Source organism: Paroedura picta, chromosome 6 (assembly GCF_049243985.1).
Source record: "Paroedura picta isolate Pp20150507F chromosome 6, Ppicta_v3.0, whole genome shotgun sequence".
In the NCBI taxonomy this organism is placed as follows: domain Eukaryota; kingdom Metazoa; phylum Chordata; class Lepidosauria; order Squamata; family Gekkonidae; genus Paroedura; species Paroedura picta.
This window is the reverse complement of record NC_135374.1, coordinates 57,630,107-57,646,246: the sequence shown is the minus strand read 5'-3', so window position 1 is coordinate 57,646,246 and position 16,140 is coordinate 57,630,107. Positions and strand designations below refer to the sequence as shown.

Genomic DNA, 16,140 nt, shown 5'->3' with positions numbered 1-16,140 from the left:
ACGTGAAATGGTAAAGTTTAAATTGTTCTCTGACAAGCTACTACAGAATGCATGCCCTTGTTTCCTAAAAGCTGACAGCAAAAGGGAGAGGATGCCTTTGAGAGTGTACATTTGTGAATTATGGAAAAGGTTTACTTTTCCCACTTCATCTCTTCCCATTTTTGCAAGGAATGTGATTATTTTTCTTTTGCGTACATGTAGATCAGATATGAAAAGATAATGCAAACTCAGGGGTCCCTGACACACAGAATAAATAATAACATTGTTCTTCAGACTGTCTGTGCAAATACTGTAATCATCCTTTTCAAGGATTCAAAATCAATTAAGACATTAAAGAGCTGCTTTTTTCCTGTTTTGTAGTTTACTTATTTCTGTTGCATTTTAATCCTGCTATGACAACCCTCTTCTCCCTCCCTCTTTTTTCTTTCCCTGTCTGACTGAGCTGTGCTAGTTATCTTTTTTCTTCTTCACTAAACAAACTATGGCTGTCCCATCCTGTCACAGTCTGGTATTTTGCTGCAGCTCAGTCCAGGAAACTGAGGGAAGTGTTGAGATCCCTTTTAAACCACTGAAATGGCACTCAAGGATATTTGAAATTCAAAAATAACAAAATATTTTATTCAATGTAGAGGGAATAAGGTCAAGTGAAATCAAGGGTAAATTTCTTAAGTAACTCAATAAAGAACTCTGAGGTAAACCAGTACATGCACTGACCAGTTCATATGTTTTAAGCAATTTAGAATTTCTTAAGCTTTTCACACTGACTTAGAAAGGCTTTTGTTTCATTATTTCCTCAACATACCAATACACTGTCTTTGAGTATTCATTGTCTCTTTTAGTCCCCAGAAGGCTGGGATACTCTCCTGTACTGCACTCCTTCACTGAACACACCAGTACTCATCTTGAGTTTTACTGACCCTTCTGGTTTCAAAAGGTAGTCTCTAACTACATCAGACCAAGGACCTCCCCACTCTTTAGAGCTATCTCCATGTTTTAAATGAATAGGAATATTGCTCTCTTTCTAGAACAGGCTTTCTCAATCACAGTTTTGTGAAATCCTGGGGTTTCTTGACAGCCCTGGAAGAGTTTCCTGAACTGGTGGGAGTTAATTAATTTTATATTTTAATATATTTTGTAAAATGTATTAAATATTTATCATGTTGACCTCCCACCCCTCCCAAAATAACCAATGATGGGCCTGGTGGGGGTGGGAAGGGGAGGGGCCCTGGGTGGGCCTGTACAGAACTATATTTCCCAATTATATTCTGCATGATTATGCCACTTTTGGGGTTTCTCAATGGTAAAAAATGTTTCAGGGATTTCTCAATGGTAAAAAAGTTGAGAAAGGCTGTAGAAGATCTATTCCTTTTTCTTGGCCTAAATGTGAGTCTTCGCCTAACTAACTGTCCTTGCCACTCTCCCTGCTACTCCATCGGAGTTAAACAGCTTTTAGTTAGGGCTGAAGTCAGACTGCCCTCTCCTCAGCTTCCATTACAAAAGTTTTTCTCTGCTCAATTGATGGCAGCCAATCAGATCACTTGGAGCAGCCTGTCACTAAAGGCTAACTGGCTCTGTGGAGAATTAACCCTTCAAAACCCTTTACCTGTTTGTACAGCACTCCTCCGTTTTTAAAAGTGCAGTGTCACAAACCAAAGAGCTCATATGTAGTTTGTTCTTACGTGGTATGCTTGTGATCTTGTACTTCAAACTTCTGTGCTCTTTTATAATCATACTAGATTTAAAGCCCGTTGTATGTTTAAATACAATGGGCGCTAGAAAGGGTGGAGTGTCCTTGGTGGCTGGGTGTTTGTCTCCTTTCTGCATCTGTCTTTCTTTCTCTGCTTCTATCTCTGTATCTCTCTGTCTCTCTCTCCACCCAGCCCCAACGTGAGCGGCCGGCCCTGGTAGAAGCCGGGAGAACGGCGGGGTTGGGCAGGGGCGGCTTCTGCCGGGGCCGGGTGCTCCTTTGCTGCCTTTTAATGTTTTCTTTGCCATGTTTGTTTGCGATATAGATTTTATACCAATGCTATAGTTCTAAGCATGCTTCCTAGAGCCCCATGGAATTCTGTTGGACTGACTTCTGAGAAAGAATTCTCAGGCTCATGCTGCATAATATGCTATAAACCAGGGACGGTCAAACTGTGGCCCTCCAGATGTCCATGGACTACAATTCCCAGCGAATGCTGGCAGGGGCTCATGGGAATTGTAGTCCATGGACATCTGGAGGGCCGCAGTTTAACTACCCCTGCATAAACCATGGTTCCAGTTCATAGCCAACAGATCTGACTATGGAAGATAATGTTGTGAAAGGAAATGTGCTATTTGTTCCTTTTGGAACAAATGAAGAGCAAATAATGTTTTTTTAAAGGCTGACATGAGGTCATAGTGGATTTCAAGCTGTGATGACTGGTGCTTCTGACATCATAATGAGTTCCTTGGCAACAGCTGAAGCATGAACACAGAAGCCATTGCTTTGTGAACTCACACTTACCTTGGCTGACCAAGCAAATGTGTTACGTGGCAAACTCTCTCTGCATCTGAAGGTTGAGGTACCTGGAGTCCTGATCTTCATCTCTCAGCTTGAGCCCAGGAGACTGAGCTGGGCCAATAAGTTCCTACTCTCCCGTGGCTGTTCTTTACATCCTGAACTGAGAACGTTGGAGCTGGGCGGGGGCGGCTTCTGCCGGGGGCTGGCGCTCCTTCGCAGCAGCGAAGGAGCGCTCGGCCCTGGCAGAAGCCGGGAGAACGTTGGGGCTGGGGGGGGCGGCTTCTGCTTCACACGGCTCCCCATTGGCGGCTTGGCCCTGGATGGACACTCGGAGGGACCAATCGGGAGCCGCTTCGTTTTTATCCCGGACAGGGCCCGCCCTAACTCCTCCCCGACAGGGCTTACTCTTTTATTTAGTCCGTGGCACCCGCGCCACGGGACGTTTAAAGATGTTTGTTGCATAATGTAGTAGGAAAAAGTTTGGACTCAGATGATTCAGGTTCAAATCTTTCTCATCCTTGAAGCTCAGTGGGTGACCGTCATCAAGTACCATTTTCTTACCACCTAAATTACTTGCCAGAAATACTATGTGAATAAAACAGAAGGGAAGAACTTGTAAGCTTCTTGGAGAAAGATCTGGAGAACTATTGAATAGATAATTAAACAGGTGTATCAGTTAGAGGACTTTGGAAGGCTTGAGTATTTGTGGAGAACCTGAAAAGCATTTTATCATGCAGACAATAAAATGTTTTCTTTCAGGTTGATTGTGCAGCTGAAAAAGCTTGTTCTGAAAGATCGGTGTTTTATTTACTGATGAAAATGTTTGTTACAAGTAACCATCCTCATCTCAAAACATCAACAAAGAAATTGATTATTAAGGTGAGCTTTTGTACTGAGCTAGTCATCAGAATATCTTTATATTCACAGAAAATGGTAGTTAAATAAGAACATCATGTTTGGCATCTTATTCTGTTCTGAGCTACTCATGATATGCTGACCCAGTCCAAAGAAATCATTTCAGTCACATTTTGCTTGGCCTCTTTTGTTTCTGCTGGGTTTTGTTGGAAAGTGATATGCTGATCTTGATGGAAATCAAACTCCATTACTTAAGCATTTTTTTTTGCACTGCACTTGTCCAACTTTGAATCAGCTCTTTGATATGACTGGTATTACCATATTGTGACACTATGGATTCAAACTATTTTCCTTGTGGCCATTGATCGGTAACTTGACCTGCTGCCTGAAGTCCTACTGTTGGCAATGAAATCTTCTGTGGATGAGAGGATCAGAGATGCAGGGCTGTTGGGCAACCAGCTAGATACCTCTATAGCATTTCTGAATGATTGTTAGGGAAACCTAGGTAACTGGAAACCAGGCCCAGAACTCAAGTCCATGCTACCAGAAGCTAGGGCTATCCAGAGAGTGAAATGGCTAAATTGCAGCCAGGAATGGTTAGACCTGTTGTCCAGTTTAAGATGCCCCTTTTCTGGCTTTTTAAGTGGTTGCTGGTGAAGAATCATTTGATTATTGTTTTCAACAAAGTGCCACAACAACCAGGACCTATTTACAAATGCAGATTTGAATGAATATAATTATTTGGAATACAGCAGTTACTCAAATAAGTCTTGGCCTAAATTTCTTACAAATGCTGGCAAGGCAACATATAGCTTTTGCTAATAAATTGCCTTTGACTTTAGCATCTGCTAACACTAATTACCTTACAGTTCAGTGAAAACTTTACATAACAGGAAGCCCTATCAACTGTCCTGTCCAAAAGGGGGAAATGTGGTTTTGTTCCTGGGGTTTCTGTTTACAGAGAGTACAATAATAACAATGTCTTCCATCACTTTGGCTACGCAAGTGCAGGGTCTTGTTTTATAAGTACCCTGGTCTGTCAGTTCTCAGTAGCAATTGTCTGCAGGGTTTGAAAGTGTTGAGCTGTGAAAGAGTTCTTTGGTTTACAAATTCAGCTGAAGAGTCTTCTTGAAAGAGTGGAAAGTTTAACATTTACACAGCTGCCAGATCAGACTTGGCATCAACATATTGAATCCCACAGGGTGAACTAAAGTTTATTTATTTTTATTTATTAATTATATTTATTGGTGTGTGTATAATGTAAATATCACCATTTTATCTTTCGAGGAGCTTTTTCCTGGTTGAGGGGTTCTCCATAGAAGAGGTGTACCCCTCTGACATGCACACAACCCATATTCTCATCCAGCCAGGCATTAAGATGATGACAATCTATTATGAGTTTTTTTTTGTATCCTCCAGTAATCTGCAATAAAAATAGTGCTACTTTTTCATAGTAACATGCAGTTACTCAGTTTTGACTATGCTATGATGTCACTGAGGTTAGGTAAAGTTAATTAGAATAAGGGCATTGTTACCAAACTGAAGAAATCCCTAAACCTTATTAATCTGTCATAACAAAAATGTTCTGACAAAATTAGGTTCTACAACTGTAGCAATGTACTTTAATCAGCAACATGGGAGGCACCCTGGGTGCTGGACAGGCTGGAGAATCCGGTTGTGCATGCTTTGGCTGCCTCTGCATGGAAGGCTGCATCTGTATGCCTTTTGACTCTTAACTCAGTAGCGCCAATGAACACTACTGTGTTCTGTTCTTCCGGCTCATCTGCTATTTATAGCATTAGTGGATGGAGTGGGAAGCAGAATGGAAATTTCTGGCAAAATTGGCATTTTGGAGTACTGTATGTAAAAGGAACATTTTGAGGGGGGAGAAAAAGAAAGCTTGTATGCTTTTAGGAGCCTTATACCTAGCTTGTGTTTCCATTTTAATGCAATATGCCCAAGAATAGGTGGTTTGTAGTTATCATCCCACTATCCCTCCATCGGTTGCTGCCATGTCTTCATATCAGGTAGCACAATTAGACTGTTTAAAAACAGCAACTGATAGCATTATATAATTGTTTCCTGACAGGTTTTACATGACAGTGGGGTATTCGAGTATACCTGGAAGGAACTTGAGCTGTGGCTTGAACACTTGGAGAACACAGCAGAAGCCAAAAAGGAAGCAGTGATTCAGTTTTTGGAAAGGGTAATGAATGTACAAATTAGTCAGATGAACAGTGCCAAGAATAGCATTAGCAGAAATTTATTACCTTTTGTTGTTGTTGTTGTATAACAAGTTTCGAAGAATTATGAATTAATTCTGAGAGCTCACATCTGCTAGACATGGAAAGGGAACAAAGGAAATGAGAAGTGGGAAAGGCTTTTGTTAAACGATTTTCACTGCAGTAACAGCACTGACAAAGCACATGCATGTTGCTATAGCTGAATGAACAAAGACTCAGAAAGGAAAGGCAGACTATGTATCTGTAGGTTAATAATTTCCCCATTGATTCAATACACAACTGTTTTCTTAAAAGGTAAAGGTAAAGGTATCCCCTGTGCAAGCACCGAGTCATGTCTGACCCTTGGGGTGACGCCCTCTAGCGTTTTCATGGCAGACTCAATACGGGGTGGTTTGCCAGTGCCTTCCCCAGTCATTACCGTTTACCCCCCAGCAAGCTGGGTACTCATTTTACCGACCTCGGAAGGATGGAAGGCTGAGTCAACCATGAGCCGGCTGCTGGGATTGAACTCCCAGCCTCATGGGCAAAGCTTTCAGACGGCTGCCTTACCACTCTGTGCCACAAGAGGCTCTATTTTTTTTCCTTAGAAAACAACAATAAAACAGGGAAATCATGCTTCAGTAAGATTACTTCCCAGGAGTTCACAGGGGGAAAATTTTGATTCCAAGAACTACTGTGGATTGGATCCCAATATTCTTGTTTGCTAAGCCTCCCAAGAGAGACCAGCTCTCACTTAAGTGGAAAAAAAGAGTTGGATCTAACCCTTTTATCTTAATTAGCGAACCAAATGTAAAAGTTGTAGCCAAAAATATACTTATACATGGTTCCTCTATATATTTGTGAAACAGCCTGTGGGGGAGCTGTCCAGCTGTCCAAGATGGAATAGGGCCAATCAGGGTGCAGCCTGCAAAGCTGGCTGATTGCCCCTGCCCCTGCAGTTCCCACCCTCCATCCCTGGACTCTAGCCTCTTTGCTCTCAGATGTGCCTCAGTGCCTGGAGCCAGCAGAAGGTAAGGGGAGAGGGCCCTGGACGAAGGGTCCTGGTAGAGGGCCTGCTAGGCTGTGCCTCCTAATGAGGGCCTCCCAGCTCTGTCCCTGCTAACAAGCTGGCTAGCCCCGCCTGCCCCACTTGATCCGGCTGCAAGCTGCGGCCCACAGCCACCTTAAGCTGCCTGGCCGGGGGCCAGGGAAGGCGACCCTTCCAAGGCCCGTTCTTAGGAACGGGCTTTGAAGCTAGTTTAAGAATAAAATATTTTCAAAAGATGAGGGATCAAAAAAGGTGTTTTAATGAGATCGGTTATTGACAGTCATGATGGTTTTGCATATTTGATAAAGTACCTCTTCCTTAAATCCTTGTAACTGATACGCTTTTGATATTACAAAAATAGCATATAAGAACCAACTCTTCTTCTTCAAGTCAGTTTTTTAATTTATTTTAAAATGTATTTAATTTTTGTCATGCTGGAATCAGATCTCCAATTGCTAATCAGAAATTGTGCTAGGCAAGAGCCCCACCTGGCCCCGCCCACTTCCCAAAAACATTTGGCAGCCATTATGGCGCCCACAGACACCACTTTGAGGACCTCTGCACTGAGATCTTATGACTGAAGTTATTTTTACTTTGCAGGTCTTGGTAAAATTGGTGACCAACCCCTACCCTTATACTGATAAGGCAGCGGATCTTGTCCAGGAAGCCAGTATTCTTCAGGTCAACCTGCTTAAACAAGATGCTGATAATGTCAGCATACCTCTCTCTCACATTGACGGTATGCTCTCTGCTTTGATGTCTGTGCAGTCTTTCTGCAGATGCTCTACTATGTTCTTGAGAATTTTATGGAGACAGCTTTTCAGAAATTAAGCATTAATTATACTCCTGATAAGGAAAAGCTTAATTAATTATTTATCTTCATACCCTAAGGTTTTTCTTTTTTAAACTAGATGCTCTGGATATGATCAGTGTCCTTGTGGAAGGCAATGAAGACCTAGATGAAGAAATTGGATCCACTTTAAGTGAAGACATGGTTGTGAGCACTTTTCCATTCAGTGCTGTTGTCCCAGGTGCTTTAGAAACCAGGAATAAGTTGCTTCTTGAGTGTGATGGAAGCACAAAGGGTATATTATTCTTATATTTATTTTAATTGTTTTGATTGTAGTAAACCAGCCTTTTTCAACCTTTTGACCATGGATGAAGCCCTAAAATATTTTTCAGGCTTTGCAGTACCTCAGAAGTGGTGACAGGCCCCTTCAGATCATTTACCACTTTTCCATTTTAAAGAAAGAGACTAGGCCTGTAGAGCAACAAGGGAAGTGGGCTCCGGTGACGTCTAGCGATGTCAGCTGCCATCCAGATTTCTGGGAAAGGCTGCATCACCCCTGGAGAGCTTTGTGTGTAACCCCAGGCCTCTCCAGAACCCAGGTTGGGAATCCCTGTAATTAACTCTGCAGAGAATATTGCTTATAACCATTATGGAAAAGGTTTTAAGCAGTGGCTGAGGGAAGAACTTATCTTGGCTATGGTTTCCTGTCAAATTAAAAACATACATTCAGTTTTAGAAATCTTTTTATCAGAGAATTCTGATACTCAGAGAATTCAGAGACTGACTTTTTGTCTTCATGGTCATGAATTCCTCAATTTGAATAGCCCAAGCAAGGACTCTGAAACTCAAGATAATATTGTAAGAGCAGCACAACCGAGAAGCAGATCAGAGCCAATGTGACATGGACCATCTTTTCCTGATTCCATGGAAACTAGTTATCTGAAAGTGAAAAGCAAATATTTCTGTTTTGCCAAGCAAGGGGAAATAGCAAGATGATGTAGTTCAGTGATTAAAAAACAAAACAGAACATTTTTGTCCTTTTGGAAAACTTGCATTGCAGACAATACATCTCAGACTTCTCTAATATCCAAATAGACTATTTCATAAACAGTTCATTAATAAAGCACACAAGGTTTTTTTTTTCATTTGACTTATTGGAATCCAGTCAACTGTGCTCCCAAATATCTTTCACTGGTTCTGTTTTTTCCTATTAATGGCATCTAACTTTTGATTAGGCTGGTTCTCTGGCAAAAAGTGAGAGCCACAAAGGACAGTTGGGGCCTTGCATGTCTTGCTTCTGTAGGAAGTATTAAAATGTGCTTAAACCCACTAAAACCCTTCACATAATTAGTTCAGTTAAATACTTGCAAACTGAAAAGTCACAGGTATGGAAAGTTTGTGAGGTTTTTTTTAAATTAACCAATCTAGCTTTGAACATTTCAAGTTAATAAGCTACAACAAGCCACAAGTCTGAGATTCTTATTTCTGTTTCTGCAGGAGAAAGCATAGTGGACTATCTCACCACTGTTTGCAATGACCTGCTACATTCTCAAAGAGACCCTTTAGCTCTTTGTTTGCTGTTTCAGCTTTATGATAGAGAACTCCAGTCTCTGAGTTCTTTGCACTACCCGGAACTCAACCAGTTCAGGCAGTACTACAGTCTTTGGATACCACCGGAAACTAAAGAAGCTTTGGTAGGTGAATCCCCACAAAACAACCTGGATGATTCAAGGACAAAGGAGGTCAACAGGAAATAGAATGAACCTCCAATAGCATAGTGTTTTAAGTAGACTTGCATATTTACAGGAGATAGTGTTAACTGAGTCATGGTTTACTTGTTTTTTTTGTGTGTGTTTCTCATTCTATGGATTCTTAAAATAGTCCCAGCCACTCAGCAGTGAATATGAAGATCGATTTCTGTCTCTGGATTTATCGTTTTGCTCCTTGTTGAAAACCAGCTATGAGAAAGGTGCTGCCAGTCTCTTGGAAGAAGGTGTTAAGGAGAAGTTGCATGAGGCAGTTCTACAGCTGCAGCCTCAGAAACTTTTGTTAGCCTCAAAGCATGTCCTGCTTTACCTAAAAACCACAGTGGAGAATTTCAGCAGTGTAAGGAATTTTTCTTGTCTCTCTTGCATCCTGTTCTGAGCAACATTAAAATATTTATAGAAATCCTTTTAATATTTTTTCCAAGGCTAAGAACAGCATTATGTATGTGGCAGCAAGTTTGCTTGCCACTACAGGTATAAGTAACTGGGAGCTACAGACACAGTATCAACCCCTTGGCTGACTTACTGTCCTGTATGCATATAATGTAGTTTTGTGGGTAAATGTCAAGTACTTTCTGTGTGCCTGCAAAAAATAGAATGTGAAATGTCCACAAGATAATAGTACAAAGATGTCGTTTCCTTGCTGATTCCTTTCCTTTGTCTTTTTCTCATCCTGGAATGTGTGTTTCTCCAACAGTTCAGCAGCAGCACTGGTCTTTCCCTTCTCACTGTCTTTGTTGACCTTCTGAAGAATATATTGCTGAAAGGTAATGAAATAGAATTGTATAGTAAGCAGGAAAAGGAAAATGCCCAAACAAAACCTGATCTTTTTGTGGACATGGAGTCTCTGACTGCAGTGGAAACTTCAAATGACAAGGTATTAACTTTGGCTTCTCAGCAATTTTGCAGTTGTATTGCTTGTGGGCTAAGGCTTTCAGGAGTTTTTTTCCCCGTCTTTCCTCATTAAAGTGGAAAGCAAATTCTAGGTTTTTAAGAGGGATTTTAAGTTGAATAATCTGTTCCACATAGTATATTTTTGGTAAGGCCTAGGAGGAGGAGATGGTCTTCTCATGCCTTGAGTGCCACTCTGCACTTAACACCCACTCAGGGCCGTTGTCCCATCCCTGAGTGCATCCCCCTCTAACTGGCTTGCCTGTCTGTCCAACGGCCAGCCAATCGCCTTTTGTCCCCCACCCCTGACCACCCTCTCCTCCTTCCACTTCCCTCTGAGGCTCTGAAGCTGCAGATCCCTGCATGAGAGCTGCCCCTGCCTGTGAGTTCCTGAACAGCTGCCTGCAGCCTTTCAAGGTCCTGGGGTGAGGGTAAGGCCGTCCGCATCCACACCCCCCCCCCCAGTCTAGCACCCATAGTATTCCTGAATGCAATGGGCTTGGGCCGTAGTTGGTGTTATGGCAGTGTATTAATCATATGCCTTCACTTACATCCATTTTTTTTCTACAGTGGGTTGTTTCAGTTCTGTATTGTCATTTCTAGAAGCAGCTCAAAGGGAAAATGACCCTCAGCAAGTGGGGCCTATGTTGGAAGGAAAAGGGAAGAGCCAGTCATTCTGTGTGCAAACCCCTCACACACACACACTGCCTACTTGTTTGATGAGTAAGCTAATTCAATGTTTGAAGGCATAGGCTCCCCTAGGGATACAATGAGTATACAGTGTGCATAATTGTGACAGTTAACTATGTGGATCACTATCTTTTGTTGTAACTCCTTTTGCTGCAGATCCTGGACATCTTGTTCCCTTTGATCTTCAAACACCCTACACTGGAAAGTTGGTTTCTGGCTGTCGAACAGCATTCTCTTCCGCATCACAATTTAAGTCCGCTTGCAGTGAAGCATCTCTCTGCTCATCTGAATAATTGCATCCTTGAATTGCTGATGGTGGGCTGTCCACTGTTACAAGCCAGGAATCAACTGATTGTGGTCTCTAGATACTTTGAAGCTGTTACAAAAACAGTCTTGAAAGAGTTGCACACTGGGAGAAGAGGAGGAAGCAAGACGTATTTCACAAAGTCCCAGCAGCTAGGGGTTTTGCAAGCTCTGCACATGTACATGGACTTACAACAGCTAGAAGAAGTCACATTGGCTCTGCTGCACATTCCTAAAGCAGATCTAGCCACCAAGGGATCTGAAACTTCCTCTGGGAAGAAATCATGCCTGAGTTCTTATGGGGAGACTCTAGTGCAGCTTCTCACTGAGAGCTATCAGAGGGGGTCCCTGAAGGGAGACCTCTTTTTTTCAAGAGAGCACATCCAGGGTGTGGCAATTCTTTTGTCTACAGCATACACAGAAGAGTTGGAGAAGGTCTTCATGCATGCTATAGAGAAAGAGCCTGTCTTTGCCCATGCAGTTGGGGTTGACATTCAGATGTTCTGCCTTAATCACGTAACAGAAACGTCCCTTTCCATTGCTGCTGTGCTGCTTCAGTATAGCCGGACTCATCTGCTGCATTTTGAGCTGTGGTGTCTGAATCCTGGGACTGGCGAGTACTTGAGACGGAACATGGGCTTATTTCTGCCACTCATCAGTATGTATTTGCAGTGTCAAGAGCAGCATCGTTCTACATGCCCATCCAAAGGTAACAGACAACTTACTGATTAATTCTCACTTGTGCCATTGGTTTGGTTATCTAGGAGTTGTAAATACTTTTGAGTCTAAGGCCAGTCTCACACATGCTGGGGTAGAGGCCGCAGACCCAAGTTTGGCCGAATGGCCTATCACTTCAGAAAGAAAATAGAATGTCTTGGGGTATCCCATTGTGGAATGGCCCTACATGAAAACCTCCTTGCACAGTGGTCCGCAACCTTCTTCAGGCTGCGGACCGGCGGCGGCGGGGAGGGCGATCACCCGGCCACGCATGCGCGTTTGCTGCATGCGTGTATGCGGCCGTGCATGGTGCAAACGCGCATGCGCCATGCAGCCCTGCAGAGAGAGGGAGCTGCGGCCCGGCGGTTGGGGACCACCGTCCTTGCAAACAGAAGATCAGCATAGCCAGAAAAGAGATGGGTTTAGAACCTTCCTGTTTATTGTGTTAACTTTCTATCTGCTATGGGTTTGTATTAAAATAAAAAGGAACATACAAAGGTGAAATCTACTACCTGCATCGTGAAGTGGTTCAGCCCATTTTTACCACACTGCTACTTCATTTTTCTGTAGATGTGAAACAGGCCTTTATTTATTTACTTTGCTTTCATCCTTTTACTCCATCTGCAAGGTAGCTTACTGAATTCATGTAAAAACAGTATATTAACAAAAGCTGTAAAAAGAGCACGAGTCCAGTAGCATTGTGTTAGGCAGACCAACATGGCTACCCATGCTGTCCTATGGCTGATCTTTGATCCTTTTTTTTTCTTACAGTCTCTTCTGCTGTTCTTTGTGTTCTAAAAGAATCTTTATGGCTACAACTGTTGGATGCCTTCCTGAATACAGATGTGTCAAAGCCATTGACAGATGAGTGCCAAGTTCTTTCCAAATTATTGCCATCTTTACAGACTGAAGACTTAACAAGACTAGTTGAAATGCTACCTGTAGCTCTTGAAACAGCAGGAAGTATTGAGCAGTAAGTGTATCTAATTTTCAAATCAACATTGTGACCAATGCAAGGGTCATCTAAACATTTATTGCCACTGCCATGCACAGTGATTTATAATATGTTGACTAACTAGTAAATAAGCCCGCTGCAGTCAAAATGCAGCGGGCGCTAGCAGGACGCGCCATGAGGGCGGTGCCTACCTCATTGCAGGAGCTGGGTGGTTGTTGAGCTGGGTGGCGGCTTGCGGCTGGCTGCGGCGGGGGTGGGGTGATGTGCTTGCGGCAGCGGCAGGTGGCGGCCTGACGCGCCGGGAGGCGCTTTGCGCCTCCCGATGCGCCAGGCCGCCGGGCAGGGAGCACCCGTCAGCAGCGCAACGCGCGGCTGGCAGGTGCTCCCTTGCCAGCGGCCTGACGCGCCGGGAGGTGCTTTGCACCTCCCGACGCATCAGGCCGGTGGCAAAGGAGCAACTGTGAGGCGCGCTGTGCGCGCCTCGCAGTTGCTCGGGGCTGGAATTCGGAGGGACCAATCGGCAGGCGCTTTGCGCCTGCCGATTGGTCCCTCCGATTGTCTGTCCAGGGGAAGGGTCCAATCCGGACCCTTCCTCATCCCGGATACATCCCGCCACTAAAGCCCTTACTGAATTATTTAGTCCACGGCGCCCGCGGGCAATGTTTAGATAAGCAGTTGTTTCAGAAGTGTATAAAGGTGAGGAAGAATGTTTAATACCAAATAGATTTTTATCCTCACTTGACTTCAGGGTACTTTGACTTTTCCTGAAACAGGGAGTCTGTTCAAGCACTGCCAGATGAAATCCACTTTTTCTGTCTTCTTGGGGAAATGGCAGATGTTCAGATAAAAACTTTTGATATCTTGAAAACCTGATAGTCAAAGCTTTTAAATTTGGAAGTTGGCTAGATGAGGAAATAGGAAATTCTTTCTTTCTACCCAGTTACTGAAGAGAGAATAACAAGTTTTTCTTATTCCTGTACCAGAATAGAGGCTTGCAACCTTTACACAGAACAGATGGACCAACAGAATCTTGTGGTGATTCTTACATTCAATCCAATAGTGGGTCTGTCAATTAGGTAGAACAGTCTCATAATACAAACTGTCTGCAATATTCAGGAATGCCTGACCTCTGTAAATATTCTAAGTAACCCCTTTCTTTGCAGCCACACAGTATTGAGGGAAGATCATTGGTATTCAAATAGCAGGACAGCATTATTGCTCTATTAATATTTCTTGTAGCTGGGTGGTTGCAGATGCTGTATCAAGAGCACTGGAGAGTTCTGAAGAGAAGCTGCGTTCCTGGAAGAAATGCTTACTAGCTGTCTGCATCAAATGGTTAATCCTCACTTACAACAGTAGCAAAGAACAAGAAACTCAATCAGAAATGGAGGCTGCCATGCTGTCAAGGCTAGAAGAATTACTGGTGAGGATTGGGGTCTTTCTGCGCTTGTGTGTTTATTCTAATCTGAGCTTTCACAAGACAGAGCTCACTTCAGATACAACAGGAGTGCCATGAATTTCAACACAAGTCCACTAGGGAGCGCAGAAACACAACTAGCTGCCGTCTTGCCTGCAGTTTGCACTGCCTTTCTTCTACTCTGTGTCCTTAAAAATAGCTGCAACAGAGAGAATGACAACAATAACCAAGATGAATAGAAATAGCACATTAAACCAAGGTACTAAAAATGTAATAGCCAAATGAGCAAAAAAAATTAAACCACAACAATTAAAATCCACTTTGTGGCTGATGCAAAACTAATTTAAAACCTTAGAACCTGGAAACCAGCCCTAATACATAAAAATAAAACCAAAGACATAAAATTGATGGAGTGATTAGGAGCACCGACTTTTAATTTGGCGAGCCGGATTTAATTCCTCGCTCTTCCCCCACATGCAGCCAGCTGGGTGACCTTGGGCTCGCCACAGCACTGATTCTGTTCTGGCTGAGCAGTAATATCAGGGCTCTCTCAGCTTCACCTCCCTCACAGGGTGTCTGTTGTGGGGAGAGGAAAGGGAAGGCGACTGTAAGCCACGTTGAGCCTCCTTCGGGTAGAGAAAAGCATCTTATAAGAACCAACTCTTCTTCTTCTTCTAAAAATATAAAAAATGTATAATTTCTTAAAACGTTAATTTTAGGGAGATAGCTAATTTAGCCTTATTGGGGAGCACCCAGTAAAACTGATAGGCAGTAGATTCAGGAGACACAAAATCACTCAAGGAGTAATTAAATTGTGGAATTAACTGCTAATGGATGTAGTGATGGCAAAGTGCATGCACAGCTTTAGTCAGATTTATAAAGGACAGTTCCATCAGTGGCTAGCAGTCACATCCAGAATGAGTAAAGGTCTGAAAACTAGGAGGCAACATCAGGGGAAAGGCCTTGGTCTCTGCATTGTGCTTCTAGGGTGACCGATTGGTCATTGTGTGGAACAGGGTTCTGGGCTAGATGGACCACTTGTCTTGAACCAACCAGGTTGTTGTTGTTTCCCTAAATATGTAAGTTCTTTTCTGACGCAGGCTCATGGCATTTGGTTTAGACAGCCAGTGTAACATTGAATGCTTTTACTTGTAGGTAGATCCAGTAGGTTTTAATGGAACTTTGTTTTAAGAAAAAGACTGAAGAGCTGAAAATCTGCTATCCTTGAGAGTCAGTTATTAAAACAAATCATCTGTTGGTGTAATACATTTCTCTTTACTTGTGCTATTTTTTTGGTGCATTTGCTTTCATATATCCTAGTAAAATTCAAAATAAGGATAGAGGTAACTCAAAATTTTAATATTTTACCCTTTTCACCATAGTATACGTATTAAATGCTGTGCTGTGTTTCTTACTAATCCAGCATTCAGTAACTGAAGTGGTTCCCGAGGACTGGCATAATTTTGTGAAGATGGGACTCAAGTAAGCAAATTTATGATCCAGCTGGGGTGTATTAAACACTTGGTGCATTTACAAAGAGCTTTTTTTAAGGCACAACTTTGCCATCTTCTAAGTACCTTCTTGTACATAGAAATAGGAATTCTCCTAACTATGCAGAGGGCAGTATATAAATATAATAAATAAATAAAATAAATAAATAAAATTAAAACTTGGCATACATATTTCATTTCTGCTAAAGTTGTGTGCCCGGGAAATTCACTATTATCTGGTACAGAATGCACATTTGCATAGTTTGTAACATTGGGATGTATAATACACTCAACGTAATTTCCTTGAGTGCTCAGAGTGTACAACAGAGCCCTGTATGCGCAGAGTCTAGTGGGCAAGCCCCAGGAAAGTGCCACAGTGCAAAAGGGAAAGGTGACATGGAATCCCTGGGCTTGTCTAACCAAGCTCCAGGAAGCTTCCTAACATAGACTGAGAAGCTGTAGGCTAACACTTCTGATTGTATTTATTTTATTATCTGTTTTTTTCTTT

At 42.6% G+C, this 16,140-nt stretch overlaps 1 protein-coding gene across 2 annotated transcripts in view; it reads left to right on the top strand.

Moving 5' to 3' along the window:
- URB1 (URB1 ribosome biogenesis factor) overlaps nt 1-16,140 on the top strand; it is a 58,296-nt gene that overhangs the window by 16,118 nt on the left and 26,038 nt on the right. For both annotated transcript variants that reach the window (XM_077342541.1, XM_077342542.1), the window contains exons 15-25: nt 3,248-3,367; nt 5,433-5,549; nt 7,214-7,352; nt 7,525-7,698; nt 8,901-9,097; nt 9,285-9,509; nt 9,867-10,046; nt 10,907-11,762; nt 12,542-12,743; nt 13,965-14,148; nt 15,566-15,624. In XM_077342541.1, coding sequence (XP_077198656.1) covers nt 3,248-3,367; nt 5,433-5,549; nt 7,214-7,352; nt 7,525-7,698; nt 8,901-9,097; nt 9,285-9,509; nt 9,867-10,046; nt 10,907-11,762; nt 12,542-12,743; nt 13,965-14,148; nt 15,566-15,624 — 2,453 coding nt within the window. The remainder of the gene's footprint in view (nt 1-3,247; nt 3,368-5,432; nt 5,550-7,213; nt 7,353-7,524; nt 7,699-8,900; nt 9,098-9,284; nt 9,510-9,866; nt 10,047-10,906; nt 11,763-12,541; nt 12,744-13,964; nt 14,149-15,565; nt 15,625-16,140) is intronic.